This window comes from Gracilinanus agilis, chromosome 4, assembly GCF_016433145.1.
Source record: "Gracilinanus agilis isolate LMUSP501 chromosome 4, AgileGrace, whole genome shotgun sequence".
NCBI lineage: Eukaryota > Metazoa > Chordata > Mammalia > Didelphimorphia > Didelphidae > Gracilinanus > Gracilinanus agilis.
Window position 1 is genome coordinate 316,162,453 of NC_058133.1, and position 16,216 is coordinate 316,178,668.

The window sequence follows — 16,216 nt, forward strand, 5'->3', positions numbered from 1 at the left end:
ACCAGGTACATTTTGTATCATATTTTGATTCTATAAACTCATCTCATTAGTTCTTGAGGTTATCTTCTCTCTTGCTATCTGACCTGTTGCTGCCTTGCTTCTTTCCATTGTTGTCAATTTCTTTGTTCTAGCTGCCAGAAAATAAAAATGCCCCAGTCTGGGGGAGTTAATCCCCTCAGTTTCAGAATTCCTACCCTGGAGCTCAATGGTGGTGAATGAACCAGAACAGACTCAATGAGCCAATTTTGTCTAGCTCTTTCTAGACCACCAAATCAGAACTTGCTTCACATCTCCTAATTATCCCCCCTAGATATTTTGCCATCTACCCTTCATCCCCCTTCACTTTTCCACTTCTTATTCGGGAGTTCACTTTAAGTCCCAGGTAAAATCTCATCTTTTACAGGAAGCCTTTGCCAATTCTTCTTCATGTTAGTGTCTTCCTTCTGTTTATTACTTGTAATTTATCCTGTATATATTTTGTTTGTATGTAGTTTTTTCATGTTGTTTTCCTCTCCTTCCCCTTGCCCTGTTACGCACTGTGATCTCCTTGAAAGCAAGGACCATCTTTTGACTTTCTTTGCATTCCAAGTACTTAGCTTAATGCCTAGCACAATGTAGATGCTTCATAAAGGCTTACTGACTGACTGGTCACTCTACCCATTTATAGTCCTCACTATTAAAATATCTACTTCTCATTTAAATCACAAAAATAAACCCACAGCAGGGAATGAAGCAGCTGGAACCAGCTTGTACCAGTTCTCAAGAGCTGCTTGTTAAATTTTCAGTTTTGTCATCTCACCCTTGGGAATTGGCAAACACTATAAATCAGACTTTGATTTATTGTGTTTTTTTAATTATCTAGACTTAAGAAAGTGATGGAGAAAATGTTAATAATGAATATTAAGAAATTAGACCTTTGTCAGAGTTTTTGTTATAATTTTTCTGTTTATTGCTTTGCTTCTAATTTTGGTTGCATTGGTTTTGTTTGTACAAAACCTTTTTAACTTAATATAATCAAAATTATTCATTTTATGTTTTATAATGTTCTCTGGCTTTTGCTTGCTTTTAAATTCTTTCCTTTCCCATAGATCTGACAGGTATACTGTTTTATGTTCACCTACTTCACTTATAATTTCCCCCTTTATATTTAAGTCATTTACCCATTCTGAATTTATATTTCTATAGGGCGTGAGATGTTGATTTAAACCTAATTTCTCCCATACTATTTTCCAATTTTCTCAGCAGTTTTTGTCAAATAGTGGGTTCTTGTCCAAAAAACTAGGATCTTTGGGTTTATCAAACACTAGCTTGCTGAGCTCATTTACCCCAAGTCTATTCCATTGACACACCCTTCTATCTCTTAGCCAGTACCATATCATTTTTTTTGTTTTTTTAAACATTTATTAATATTCATTTTTAACATGGTTACATGATTCATACTCCTACTTTCCCCTTCACCCCCGCACTCCCCCCACCCATGGCTGATGCACATTTCCACTGGTTTTAACATGTGTCATTGATCAAGACCTATTTCCAAATTGTTGGTAGTTGCATTGGTGTGGTAGTTTCGAGTCTACATCCCCAATCACGCCCACCTCAACCCATGTGTTCAAGCAGTTGTTTTTCTTATATGTTTCCTCTCCTGCAGTCCTTCCTCTGAATGTGAGTCCTTTCCATACATCCCTCAGAGCTGTCCTGTGTCATTGCATTGCTGCTGGTACAGAAGTCCATTACATTCGATTTTACCACAGTATATCAGTCTCTGTGTACAGTGTTCTTCTGGCTCTGCTTCTTTCCCTCTGCATCAGTTCCTGGAGGTCTCTCCAGTTCACCTGGAATTCCTCCAGTTTATTATTCCTTTGAGCACAATAGTATTCCATTACCAGCATATACCACAATTTGTTCAGCCATTCCTCAACTGAAGGACATACCCTCCTTTTCCAGTTCTTTGTCACCACAAAAAGCGCAGCTATAAATATTTTCGTACAAGTCTGTTTATTTATGGTCTCTTTGGGGTACAGACCCAACAATGGTATGGCTGGATCAAAGGGCAGGCATTTTTTATAGCCCTTTGAGCATAGATCCAAATTGCCAGCCAGAATGGTTGGATCAGTTCACAACTCCTCCAGCAAAGCATCAATGTCCCAATTTTGCCACATCCCCTCCAGCATTCATTAATCTCCCCTTCTTTCATGTTAGCCAATCTGCTAGGTGTGAGGTGATACCTCAGAGTTGTTTTGATTTGCATTTCTCTAATTATTAGAGATTTAGAACACTTTCTCATGTGCTTATTGATACTTTTGATTTCTTTACCTGAAAATTGCCTATTCATGTCTCTTGCCCATTTATCAATTGGGGAATGATTTGATTTTTTATACAATTGATTTAACTCCTTGTATATTTGAGTAATTAGACCCCAGTCAGAGTTTTTTGTTATAAAGATTTTTTCCCAATTTGTTGTTTCCCTTCTGATTTTGACTACATTGTTTTTGATTGTACAAAAGCTTTTTAGTTTAATATAATCAAAACCATTTAATTTGCATTTTGTAATTTTCTCTAACTCTTGCTTGGTTTTAAAATCTTTCCTTTCCCAGAGATCTGACAAGTATACTATTCTGTGTTCACTTAACTTATTTATCGTTTCCCTCTTTATATTCAAGTCATTCACCCATTCTGAATTTATCTTGGTGTAGGGTGTGAGATGTTGATCTAAACCTAATCTCTCCCATATTGTTTTCCAAATTTCCCAGCAGTTTTTGTCAAATAGTGGATTCATGTCCCAAAAGTTGGGCTCTTTGTGTTTTTCATACACAGTCTTGCTGATGTCATTTACCCCGAGTCTATTCCACTGATCCTCCCTTCTGTCTCTTAGCCAGTACCATATTGTTTTGATGACTGCTGCTTTATAGTATAGTTTAATATCTGGTACTGCTAGGTGCCCTTCCTTCACATTTTTTTCATTATTTCCCTTGATATTCTTGATCTTTTGTTATTCCAAATGATATTTGTTATAGTTTTTCCTAATTCAGTAAAGAAGTTTTTTGGTAGTTTGATAGGTATGGCGGTAAATAGGTAAATTAATTTGGGTAGAATGGTCATTTTATTATGTTAGCTTGTCCTACCCATGAGCAATCAATGGCTTTCCAATTGTTGAGATCTGATTTTATTTGTTTGGAAAGTGTTTTGTAGTTGTTTTCGTATAATTGCTGTGTTTTGTTTTGGTAGATAGATTTCTAAGTTTTTTATATTGTCTAGGGTGATTTTAGATGGTGTTTCTCTTTCTACTTCTTGCTGCTCTAATGTGTTGGAAATATATAGAAATGCTGATGATTTATGTGCATTTATTTTGTATCCTGCAACTTTGCTAAAGTTGTTGATTATTTCTACAAGCTTCTTAGTTGATTCTCTAGGATTTTTTAAGTAGACCATCATATCATCTGCAAAGAGTGATAGCTTAGTCTCCTCATTACCTATTTTGATACCTTCAATTTCTTTTTCTTCTCTAATTGCTATTGCTAGTGTTTCTAGTACTATGTTGAATAATAGAGGTGATAATGGGCATCCTTGTTTCACTCCTGATCTTATTGGGAAGGCTTCTAATTTATCCCCATTGCATATGATGCTTGTTGATGATTTTAGGTATATACTGTTTATTATTTTTAGGAAAGGTCCTTCTATTCCTATTCTTTTCAGTGTTTTCAATAGGAATGGATGCTGTATTTTGTCAAAGGCTTTTTCAGCATCTATTGAGATAATCATGTGATTTTTGTTTGTTAGACTGTTGATATGGTCAATTATGTGGATGGTTTTCCTAATGTTGAACCATCCTTGCATTCCTGGTATAAATCCCACCTGATCATGGTGGATAATCTTCTTAATTACTTGCTGGAGTCTCTTTGCTAGTATTCTATTTAAGATTTTTGCATCTATGTTCATTAGGGAGATTGGTCTGTAGTTTTCTTTCTCTATTTTTGGTCTACCTGGCTTTGGAATCAGTACCATATTTGTGTCATAAAAGGAATTTGGTAGGACTCCTTCTTTGCTTATTATGTCAAATATTTTGTATAGTATTGGAATTAGTTGTTCTTTGAATGTCTGATAGAATTCACTTGTAAATCCAACAGGTCCTGGTGATTTTTTCTTAGGGAGTTCTTTGATGGCTTGTTCAATTTCTTTTTCTGATATGGGATTATTTAGGTATTCTATTTCTTCTGCTGTTAATCTAGGCAATTTATATTTTTGTAAATATTCATCCATATCTCCTAAATTGTTATATTTATTGCCATATAATTGGGCAAAATAGTTTTTAATGATTGCCTTAATTTCCCCTTCATTAGAGGTGAGGTCTCCCTTTTCTTCTTTGATGTTGACAATTTGGTTTTCTTCTTTCCTTTTTTTTTATTAGATTGAACAGTACTTTGTCTATTTTATCTGTTTTTTCAAAATACCAGCTTCTAGTCTTGTTTATTAATTCAATAGTTCTTTTACTTTCGATTTTATTAATTTCTCCCTTGATATTTAGTATTTCTAATTTAGTTTTCATCTGGGGATTTTTAATTTGCTCGCTTTCTAGTTTTTTGAGTTGCATGCCCAATTCATTAATCTCTGCCCTCCCTAATTTGTTAATATAGGTACTCAAGGATATAAATTTCCCCCCGAGTACTGCCTTGGCTGCATCCCACAGAGTGTGGTAGGATGTCTCATCATTGTCATTCCCTTCAATGAAATTGTTGATTGTTTCTATGATTTCTTCTTTGACTAATTGGTTTTGGAGAATCATATTATTTAATTTCCAATTAGTTTTTGATTTGCCTGTCCAGGTGCCCTTACTAATTATTATTTTTATTGCATTATGATCTGAGAAGGTTACATTTATTATTTCTGCTCTTTTGCATTTGTTTGCAATGTTTCTATGCCCTATTACATGGTCAATCTTTGTGAATGTACCATGTGCAGCTGAAAAGAAGGTGTATTCCTTTTTGTCCCTATTTATTTTTCTCCACATATCAATTAAATCTAATTTTTCTAGGACTTCATTCACCTCTCTTCATCTGGATTTGTTTTTATGTCCCCTTGAGGAGTCCTATATGCTTCGGTTAGGAGAGATTAAGCAGCTTCTTTTTACTCTGCCGCCATCTTAACCTACCATATCGTTTTGATGAGATGATCACTGCTTTATAGTACAATTTAAGATCTGGTATTGCTAGGCCTCCATCCCTCACACTTTTTTATTAGTTCTCTGATATTCTTCCAGATGAAGTTTGTTATAATTTTTTTCTAATTCTATGACAGTTTTTTGATAGTTTGATGGGTTTGGTACTGAATAAGTAAATTAGTTTAGGTAGGATTGTCATTTTTATTATATTGGCTCATCCTAACCATGAGCAATTAATGTTTTTCTAATTGTTTAGGTCTTGTTTTATTTGTGTGAAATGTGTTTTTTGGTTGTATTTGTATAATTGCTGAGTTTATCTTGGCAGATAGATTCACACATATTTTATATTGTCTACAGTGATTTTAAATGGAATTTCTCATTCTTGCTGCCAAGTTTTGTTGGAAATATGCAGAAATGCTGCTGATATATATGGGTTTATTTTGTACCCTTCAACCTTAGTAAAGTTGTTAATTATATCCACTAACTTTTTAGTTGATTTTCGAGGTTTCTCTAAGTATACTATCATAACATCTGCAAAGAGTGATATCTTAGTTTCCTCATTGCCTACTTTGATCCCTTAAATTTCTTTTTCTTCTCTAATTGCTACTGCTAGCATTTCTAGTACAATTTTAAATAATAGAGGTGATAATGGGCATCATTGCTTCACTTCTGATCTTATTGGGAAGGCTCCTAACTTATCCCCATTTCAGATGATACTTCTTTTAAGTAAATACCACTTATTATTTTGAAGAATAGCCTTTCTATTCCTGTACTTTCTAATGTTTTCAATAGGAATGGATGTTATATTTTGTCAAAGGTTTTTTTCTGCATCTATTGAGGTAATCATGGGATTTCTATTAGTTTGGTTATTGATATGGTCAATTATGTGGAAGGTTTTCCTATTGCACCATCCTTGCATTCCTGCTATAAATCCCACCTGCTCATAGTGAATAATCCTTGTGATTATGTGCTATAGTCTTTTTGCTAGTATTTTATTTAAGATTTTTGCATCTATATTCATTAATGAGATTGATATATAGTTTTCTTTTTCTGTTTTAGGTCTTTGTGGTTTGGGAATCAATATCATATTTGTGTCCTAAAGAGAATTTGATAAGACTCCTTCTTTGTTTATTTTGTCAAATAGGAACCAATAAGGAACTAAGTAAAATGTACAAAAAATGAAGCCATTCTCTAATTGACAAATGGTCAACGGACATGAATAGGCAATTTTCAGATGAAGAAATCAAAACTGTCTATAATCACATGAAAAAGTGTTCTAAATCCCTCCTGATTAGAGAAATGCAAATCAAAACAACTCTGAGGTAGCACCTTATACCTAGCAGTTTGATCGACATGACAGTAAAAGAAAATGATAAATGTTGGAGGGGATGTAGCAAAATTGGGACACTAATGCAGGGTTGGTGGAATAATGAATTGATTCAACCATTCTGGAAGGCAATTTGGAACTATGCCCAAAGGGCTTTAAAAGACTGCATGCCCTTTGATCCAGGAATACCACTACTAGGTTTGTATCCCAAAGAGATAATAAGAAAGGGTTATACACAGATATTCATAGCTGCATTCTTTGTGGTGGCAAAAATTTAGAAAATGAAGGGGTGTCCCTGGACTGAGGAATGGCTGAACAAATTGTGATACTTAATGGTGATGGAATAGTATTTCTCTATAAGGTATGATGAACTGCTTGATTTCTATATGAACTGGAAAGACCTCTGTGAACTGATGCGGAGTTAAATCAACAGAACTAAGAGAACATTGTACACAGAAAGTGAAACATTGTGGAACCAGCCAATGTAATGGACTTTGCTAGTAGTAGCAATGCAATGATCTAGGACAATCCTGAGGTATTTATGAGAAAAAATGCTATCCATATTGCTGAGAAAGAACTGTGAGAACAGAAACAGAAGAAAAATATATCACTTGTTTATATGGGTATAGGATTTGGGGTTTTGGTTTTAAAACATTACTCTATTCCAAAACGAATAATATGGAAATATGTATCAAGTGATAACACTTGTATAACCCAGTGGAACTGCTTATCATCTCCTGGAGGGGAGAGGAAAGGAGGGAGGGAAAGAAAATTAATCATGTAAACATGGAAAAATGTTTAAAATGTTAAAAAATAGAGAAAAATAATGTGCATTAAGTTAAAAATTATTTATCACTAGTGTGGTGGAAAGAGCATTGGCTGAAGTCAGAAACCCTGAGTAAAATTTCCTACCCTGACTATAGTACACTGGTGGTCAAGTTATTTAACCTCCTTGAGATTTAGTTTCCTCATCTATAAAATGAAAGGATTGGAATAAAAGGTCTGTGAGGCTCCTTCTAATTCTGGATCTATGATCCTAGATTTATAACTTCAGATTTTAATACATACTGCTTATCACAATGCCCTGCATATAATAAACTCTTAATGAATACTTTTCATTCATTTATTCACTCATCCATCTTTCTAATCCTAAATGTTGGTAAATGTTTAATAACTGGCTCTCCAAAAACGGGACATAGTTTTTAGTTAAATATTTATTATTAATATTTTTCCAATGTTTTCTTAAGTTTAGTTAAACTCCCTCTCAATAAATCAAGCCCTACTTTATATTGTTTTCCAGTTCCCAAGAGGTAAATGATGACATTGAAAATCTAACAATCACTTCAAGCAAACTGGTGCAAGTTAGTTCCAGCAAACCTTTGCATTTCTGTCATGAGTTTTTTTTTTTTGGGAGATTTACAAGTGCATTGATTTTCTAGTTTGTTAGTAAACACTAATTACCTTCCTTCTCTTTCTCTGCTGCTTCTTGTCCTTCTTCTTGAAGTAACCACATTAATATGAAACCCAACATGATGCAGGACATCTCAGAATTCTTCCTGTTCATGTCTTCCTTTACCTTTGGGCAGAACATCTATTCCCTAGAACTCACAGTCTAAGATCTGGTATTTTAGGTGGGACTTAAAGGAAGCACAGAAAGTCAGAAAGCAGAGTTGAGGAAGAAGGGCATCCCAGGCATGGAAGACAGCAAGAAAAAATTCCCAGAGTTTAGAGATTGTCTTGTTCATGGGAGAACCAGGATGCCAGTCACTGGATTGAAGAGGATCTTTTAACCCAGAGTCTCTGACTCCAGGTTCTGTACTATAATCATAATCATAAACTGCCTCTTAATCATACATGTCTACAGTTATAATCAAATTGTTTTATTTTATTTTCCTGATGTTATTTTCAATTCCCAAATTATGATTCTTAAAAAGATATGATGTTAGAAGTCCATTGGGATTTAGAGGATCTCTTTTTTGCAAGTATAGTAAATCTTGTAATAAAATAGATACAGGGGGCAGTTGGGTAGCTCAATGGATTGAGAGCCAGACCTAGAGATGGGAGGTCCTAGGTTCAAATCTGGCCTCAGACACTTCCCAGCTGTGTGACCCTGAGCAAGTCACTTGACCCCCATTGCCTACCCTTACCACTCTTCTGCCTTGGAGCCAATACACTGTATTGACTCCAAGACAGAAGGTAAGGGTTTAAAAAAAATAGATACATCATATAAATAAACAAATGAATGAATGGATAAATAAATGTGTGTATATATATACATATATGTATGTATATATAAACAGTTTATAGCATAAAGACCTAGCTGATTTTTATGACCCCTATGGAATGGTGAATTCACTGGGGAGCATCTAAGTGATGGAGAAAATCCAGTGAGATTTTTTTTTTGACTTTTTTTTTTTTTTAACCCATATAGTTCAGTGTATTGTCTCATAGGTGGAAGAGTGGTAAGGGTGGGCAATGGGGGTCAAGTGACTTGCCCAGGGTCACACAGCTGGGAAGTGGCTGAGGCCGAGTTTGAACCCAGTGAGATTTTTTTGAAGAACAAAGCTATAATCTGTTTATGTCGTTAGAATCAATTGACTACCAGAGATCTCAGTGTATGCAAAATAGAAACTGATATGATGCAGAAAATCATTTATGTATCATCCAAATGATCATTGAAACTATTATTTATACAGCTTTGCCCTTTTCAGGGTCCCTCTCCTTTATCTGCCAGGCTTGCCTCTGGTGGTAGATAACTTGCCACGATTACTTTCAGATGAGTAGTTTCTATGACTTACCTTGTCCAGACAGATCTTCAGAACTGAGTCCTAGAAGAGGCAGTTCTGTGATGCCAGTTAGCTCCTCTTCTATTTCTTGATCAATCAAGGAAGGGCCTTTAGTACTCTCCACAGGCCTGGGAACTCTTTCAGAAAGGTGATCTATCAAAGTATCTTCTACGGTTTCCTTTCCAGATTCAGGCCCCTCAGGAACCACTGATTGCTCACCCGTCAGAAAAGTTGGTGGAGTTAAATTCACAGAGCTCATAAGAGCTTCATCAGCTGTCTCCGAAGTAAATAATTCACTTGATAAGTGTTGCTCTGATATTTCTTCTGTCGCAGGGCTGGGATGACCAAGTGTAAACTCAGGATTCAAGGTAGCATCCTGGAAAATGAGTTTAGAAAGAGAGTGTGAAGAGGATATTAAATGAGATTTCATTTCCATGGTTTCTATTAGAATGCTTTTTAACTAGATACAGTGGTACATGTCGATAACTCCTGATGCCAGGGAGGCTGAGGCTGACAGATCTCTTGAGCTTAGGAGTTCTGAGCTTCAGTAGGCTGTGTACATCAGGTGTACATTGAGGGAGCCCTGAGAAGTGGGCCTGGGGAGAGAGGGTGGGGAGAGATGCTCTCTGTTGCTTATGGAGTGGGGAGTCAACTTAGGTTGCAAACAGAGTAGATCCAAGCTTCCATGAACATCAGTGGTAGGATCTGGCCCATGGGTAGACCTTGCCCTTTGAGCATTAGTGAGATGGTGAGGCTTAGTCTTCAAAAAGAAAGGGAAGAAGGAAGGAAGAAAGAAAGAAAAAAAAGAGAGGAAGAAAAAATATGTGTCTGGAGGCATGTAGGTGGCTAGATGGATTGAGAACCAGGCCTAAAGACAGGAACTTTTGGGTTCAGATATGATCTCAGACACTTCCTAACTATGTGACCCTGGTTAAGTTATTTCACCCCCTTTGCCTAGCCCTTATCCCTCTTCTGCCTTGGAACTAATATTGATCCTAAGATGGTAAGTAATGTTTTTTTTTTTAAAGAATATATCTGTCTTGAAAGTAGGGAATATGATTTTATGAGTTTTTTTGTTGTTCTTGTTCATTTTGTTTTTGTCTTTTTGTACATTTCCAATGCTTTTTCTAGTCCCTGACTCATAGTAAACATTCAATAAATGTTCTGTTGACTGACTCTAATTTTGCTTGAACATGACTTCAGCTAAATCTTGTCTTATATTTTAAAATTATTATCTATTTTAATTTTAATTTTGTTTTATTTATATTTATATAAATTTATATAAATATTTATTTATAAAGATTTAATTAATATCTATTTTAATTTTAATTATCTATTATAAAGGTTTATCCTTAAAAATACTACTTTTGTTCATGTTAGAAGCTTCCTATTTGTTCTTCTTACTTGTACTCCTGTTTTAGTTAAAGGTTCATAGGGATCATTAGTAAATGAAGATGGATTTGCATTTTATAAACAAGATTTATTTTATTCTCAGATCCTAAATTAGCAAATACTTTTATTTGGGAAATATCTATGATCAAATCACATTGTTAAAAATAGAAAAAATGCCACATCTGATTATTTTGCAGGAATAACTAATTAATATCATGGAAATGGAAAATTTCCAGCCAAATTGTAATAAAAGTCATTGCATTATTGGTGAGTGGTACTGGAAAAGAAGTTTCATGATTTAGTAAGGGCAACCTGTCTCCTTTTTGGATCATTACATTTTTGGAAGGCATTTTTTTCCCCATATTGAAATAACCTGAGTTTAAAACCAGACTGTTGATTTGCTCAATCACAGTGCTCTGCGTAGTCTGTCTGTGAGGCAGGCATTTTTGTTTTTGATAAGAAAATATTAAATGCCTTAAGTCTTGTTCGAAGAACTGAGGTCACTTACCAAAGAGTGTTCAGCAAGGGTAGTAGTCATTACTGATTGGATGTCATGTTCCAGGCCTTCTGGAGGCTTTTCGATTTCTGCAGAGGAAAAGAAGGATGTATTTTGGTGGTAATGGGCATGCGGGTGGGGTAATAAAACTCTCAGAGTTGAAAAATGTGAAGACAAAGCCATTTAAAATCCAGTAGAACTGTGATATAAGGGATCAAAACAAAGCAAATGCAAACAAAACTACCATTAATCTAAACAATTAATCAAAAAACAGATGTGAATGGAATGGACCTCATGTTTAAGTAGCAAAATAGTCATTGCAGTGGAAATTTATATAGTTTGATTATGTTACAAATCCAGCAGGTGCCAGAAAGACCAGGTGGCCAGGCCAAAGGTACGACATTATCAGTGAACAAAAGGGGGATGACAAGAACTGGAATCAAGGCTTCTTCAATCCGAATCATGTGCACCCAAGCTTTGGCTTACTTTTCTACAATGCTCAGAAAACAGAAACAACAAGAAATCCAGGATAGAGTTTGAAAGCAACTCCATTGTGAGTTTGAGTTTCATCTCTTGTGTGCTAGAGGAGTTTCACTATAGTATATTTAGTCCTCAAAGATCGATTTATGGGTATTACACATACACCTCTAACAAAATCCTAATCTTGTAATAGAAAGCACAAGGTAGCACTGGGTTCTCAGACATTATGCTATGGGAGCTCATGTTCTGAATGGTTCTACAAAACTGGAAAGGCTTCAAGTGTGCCATATGTATGCCCTTGCCATAAAAACTTTTTGTAAAGCAAGAATCTGTATAGCCTATGGCCATGCCTGAAGGGGATTGTGATTCAAGGAAAGGGCTGGTTTGGCCTCCCAAATTTTTCCCCTTTTCCCTTGTAAAAAGGGCTTATAGATAAGACCAAAGGATTCAGAGCTGGAAGGGACCTCAGAGGATATTTAGTCCAGCACCTTCATTTTGTAGACAAGGAAACTGAGGCTCATAAAAGTTAAGTATCTAGTTCAAGGTTACATAGATGGTAAAAATCAGAGGCTGGATGGAAATCATGTTTTCTGACTCCAAATCTAGGGTTCTTTCCACTGGAAAGTTCTTTGAAGAATTGGGAAGACAAGCAAACAGGAAGAATGAATAAATACTCGAAGTGAGAGTTATGATTATTGTGTGTTAAAGAAGGAATGAACTGGGGTAGAAAGAGTTAGAGACTGATGGCTCATTCTGTTCCCTCTTTTCCTCCCCCCAGATAGGTAGCTGAGAATTCCCATGGGTTATTTACTCCTTTTAACTTCCTCTCTTCTCTCTGGGCAAAGGGAGCTTTAGCCTTTGTTCTAAATGCATAATTTGATTTCTAAGGTTTTAACTTGTGATAAAAATATCGGCCAAGATAAATCCAAATTACCTTGGATTATCACTTAATGATCATGTTATTAGAACAAAGGGGAAGAGAGAATATTCTCTGTCTTAGAAAGATGGAGAATTTGGTCGGGACATAGGGTTGGCTGAACCAGAGTGGGGGTTGTCAGGATGATATGGGGAGGAGCTCCTTGGGAATACATGAAGAAGGGGCTTCCCCCCATTCACTTCAGAGTGGTGCTGTTCATGGCCTCTGATTTTTAACTGTCTGCTGATGACATATCTAATTGGCTGTTAAACCAAAACCATATATCCTGAAAGGACAATTACTTCTCACATTTATCTTTCCTGCTTTGAAAAATTGCTTCCCATCATCCTGTTTGCCAATAAAAGGCTGCATTTACACAGGACTGTTGCAAGTCTGACAAAAGAATATGAAACCCAGATATCGATAGTTTAAAGAAACAACAAGATGATTAAAGCACCAGAGGCAGGCATTTTACTTTCCCTTGGAAGAAACCATTTGGCACACTTGGTTTGAAGAGAGGCTAAAGCTCTGTGGAAAAAAAAATGAATTAGTTGCTTAGAAAAATAAATGGACATCTCTAAAGGTGAGTGAGTTGCTAGAGAAGCTCCAATCACACAAAAGAAGAGGTCAGCAAGTTCTCTAGACAGGCTCCGATAGAGATTGACAGGTGAGTATATCTTGCTTATCACTGTGACATAGTGATGATGATGATGATAGCTAGTGTTTACATGGCACTTGGACATTTGAAAAGCATTTTACTTGATCCTCACAATAACTCTGTTAAGTAGGAGCTATTCTTATACTTCTTTTATAGTTGGGGAAATGAAGCTGAAAGAGATTGTGACTTGCCAAGGGTCACACAGCTAATAAATATCTGAGAGATGGATGTTTAGGTGCTCTTTACTCCAAGTTCAAAACCAGCCATTTCACTTAGCTGCTTCTATTGGTATGATGAAAGCCTCACTTCATCTTTTTATAGGCTTAGCTCATGTCTGCTATACAAAGAAATTTGTAAAGGTAAAAGTTAGTCCATAAAACAAACAAACAAAAAAAAAAAAAAAAAAAAAAAGGACATAAATTACCAGGAAAGCAAAAATCTGCCCTGTGAATGTGTATCAAAAGGTGGGTGTATAATCTTGGCAACAGAGAGTATCTTCTGTCTGGGGACTGATTTAAATGAATACAAAAAAGTTTATCGCCAGCAAGTTGTCCTTGAAGAGATGCATTTTCCCCCTATGGCTACCCACAGCACTAATGAAGGAAATAGGGACTGACATGCAGTGTCCACCTAGTTCGCAATATGACTAGACATTTGAGACACTGCTAAAATGACTGGTCATTTTTTGGGTGGTGGGATGGGGGAGCAATGACTGCAAAAAAAAAAAAAAACAAACACTAAGTTCTTTGGCTGTCGAGCCAACTGAAGCTGCTATATATGTTTCACCGGGCATGTTTGACAAGTGAGACAGTTACTTTGGACCAAGACTCTTGCATTAAAATTGTATATTTTCAGGTTCCCATAACTACCTCTCTTCCTTTATATTTAATATAGTAAGTAACATTATTGGTAGCCAATATAAAGTAACAATAGCAGGATGATTGCAAAGGGGTGCCTATGAGACATAGACCATCCTATAAAACCAAAAGAGTGTAACTGTTATTTGCAAAATGTATTGTAGATGAGCAAAAATCACATTCTTAGACTACATGCTAAATTGGGAGAAGCCAGTTAGGCCTTGCTCTAAGAGCCTTTCGGACCTTCTACAGGTCATGGTTTGTAAGCCTCAGATAAGTTCCAGACCAAGCAGAACACGAAATGTTGCTGATAACTTTGAGATGATATGGATGTGTTGATGAGCAGATTCCAAGGTGGCATGTGTAAGAGTCTGTTTCCTGCAAAATCCCAATAAAAATGAGATCCCAAACTCCTGATTCTAGAAACTCCTCCATCTTCATCTGGGTCCACATAGCTGAGTGCTCCCAACTCCTATCGATGGTTATATAAATAGCTCTTTCCCGCCTCACTATCTTCCACCACTCCCTCTTTGTCACCATGACACCTGCCAAATCACATTAAGGTGTGATTGAATCCCCACTGCCATCATAGATATTTCTGGTGGGTTCCCTAAGAACTAGGCATGGTTGCTCCATTTAATAATTCTATAAATTAATTAGCAATTCAGCTCTAGACCTAGGATAGCTTCAGTGCAGAGCATCTCCAGGAGTGAGATCACATTAATCAGAGTGTCCCTGAAGCATTTGAGTCAGTAGAGGCTAATGATCAAGGGAATCTGATTTGGGCTCTCTGGGAACTTCCATGGACTATTTCAGAGCCATGGTGGCAGGGAGATTCTCAAATTGGTTGGCCTTCTTGAGGTTTTTCCTCAGTAGTGTGATGGACTAAGGGCTAGAATGCATTGCAAGTGTAGCCCTAGAGTTTCTTGCTATGCTTCTTAAAGTGCAGATCCAACGTTGAGTGGTAATGAGTAGCAGAAACACTTTGGACATTTGCTTTCAGATCTGCCTCACCAACAGGTCACAGTCCAGGAGAAGTGGCTGGAGCCAAATGTGACCAGGAAAAGTACACTGGATTTGATCAGAGGACTTAGGTTCAAATCTTGGTTCTGCCACTTATCTGGGCTACTTTGGGTAAGTTACTTAATTTCTCTGGATCTCTTTTTTCTGATCTGTAGGATGAGAGTAGTATTGGACTATTCTGAGATACCTTCTAGCTCTAAATCTCTGAGCTAAGCATGAAACGTGATGATATAGTTATGAAACTACAAATGTTAATCTCATGGACATCAGCAGAGAGAACAAACTAGATCCCTTCCCCTCACTGCCCATGACGGACTTATATTCTTCAGTGGTTCTCATTATAGTATTATCTGATACAATATATGAAACATGAATAGCAATCACTTGACATTTTCTGGGTTCTATACAGAATGAAGAATTTGGGAAGACCACCTTGTTAGGTGTTGGGAGAACTAGGTGAAAGATTCTTAGGTTCTTATAGGATCTGGAAAATCTCAAGAAAATTGCTAATAATGTATTGCACACACACACACACACATCTCTTTCTCTCTCTCTCTCTCTCTCTCTCTCTATATATATATATATATATATATGTATATATGTATATATGTATATATGTATATATGTATATATGTATATATATGTTGCTAAAGTCCCTAACTCCTTGTGACCTCGGGTAAGTCATTTGACCCCTCTGGTAACTCCTCAGTTTACTTATCTGTAAAAGGAAGACATTGGATAGATGTTGTCGAAGGTCCTTTCTAGGTATAACATTTTATGGCTGATCAACAGGCTAAAACCACAGCTATAATTATTGACTGACCATCAGTAAACTGAATTGTCCCCAGTTCCAGAGACTTGTCTTCCTCTAGTGCTGTGGTAATGAGTTGCTGCAGCCCTGCCGAGGTGAGGCTGCTTTCTTGAAGTTCCTCCTCCTCCAAGCTCTGAAGCTGGCTTTCCTTTTCAATTTCATTAGAGTGAATGGTTGACAGGTTGCCGCTGGGCCTTCCTCTTTCTGAGCTGTCTCTCTTAAAGATCACCAGCTGTCGAGCAACTGTGCTGCTGGAGCTGTAGGGTAGGAAAAGACACGACCCACCAAGAGCCATCTGTTACCTGCCAAGAAAAT

At 36.5% G+C, this 16,216-nt stretch overlaps 1 protein-coding gene across 1 annotated transcript in view; it reads right to left on the minus strand.

Moving 5' to 3' along the window:
- IMPG1 (interphotoreceptor matrix proteoglycan 1) overlaps positions 1-16,216 on the minus strand; it is a 171,604-nt gene that overhangs the window by 80,061 nt on the left and 75,327 nt on the right. The window contains exons 10-12 of the mRNA XM_044675366.1: positions 15,914-16,158; positions 11,169-11,245; positions 9,281-9,644 (exon numbers count right to left, since the gene is read on the minus strand). Coding sequence (XP_044531301.1) covers positions 9,281-9,644; positions 11,169-11,245; positions 15,914-16,158 — 686 coding nt within the window. The remainder of the gene's footprint in view (positions 1-9,280; positions 9,645-11,168; positions 11,246-15,913; positions 16,159-16,216) is intronic.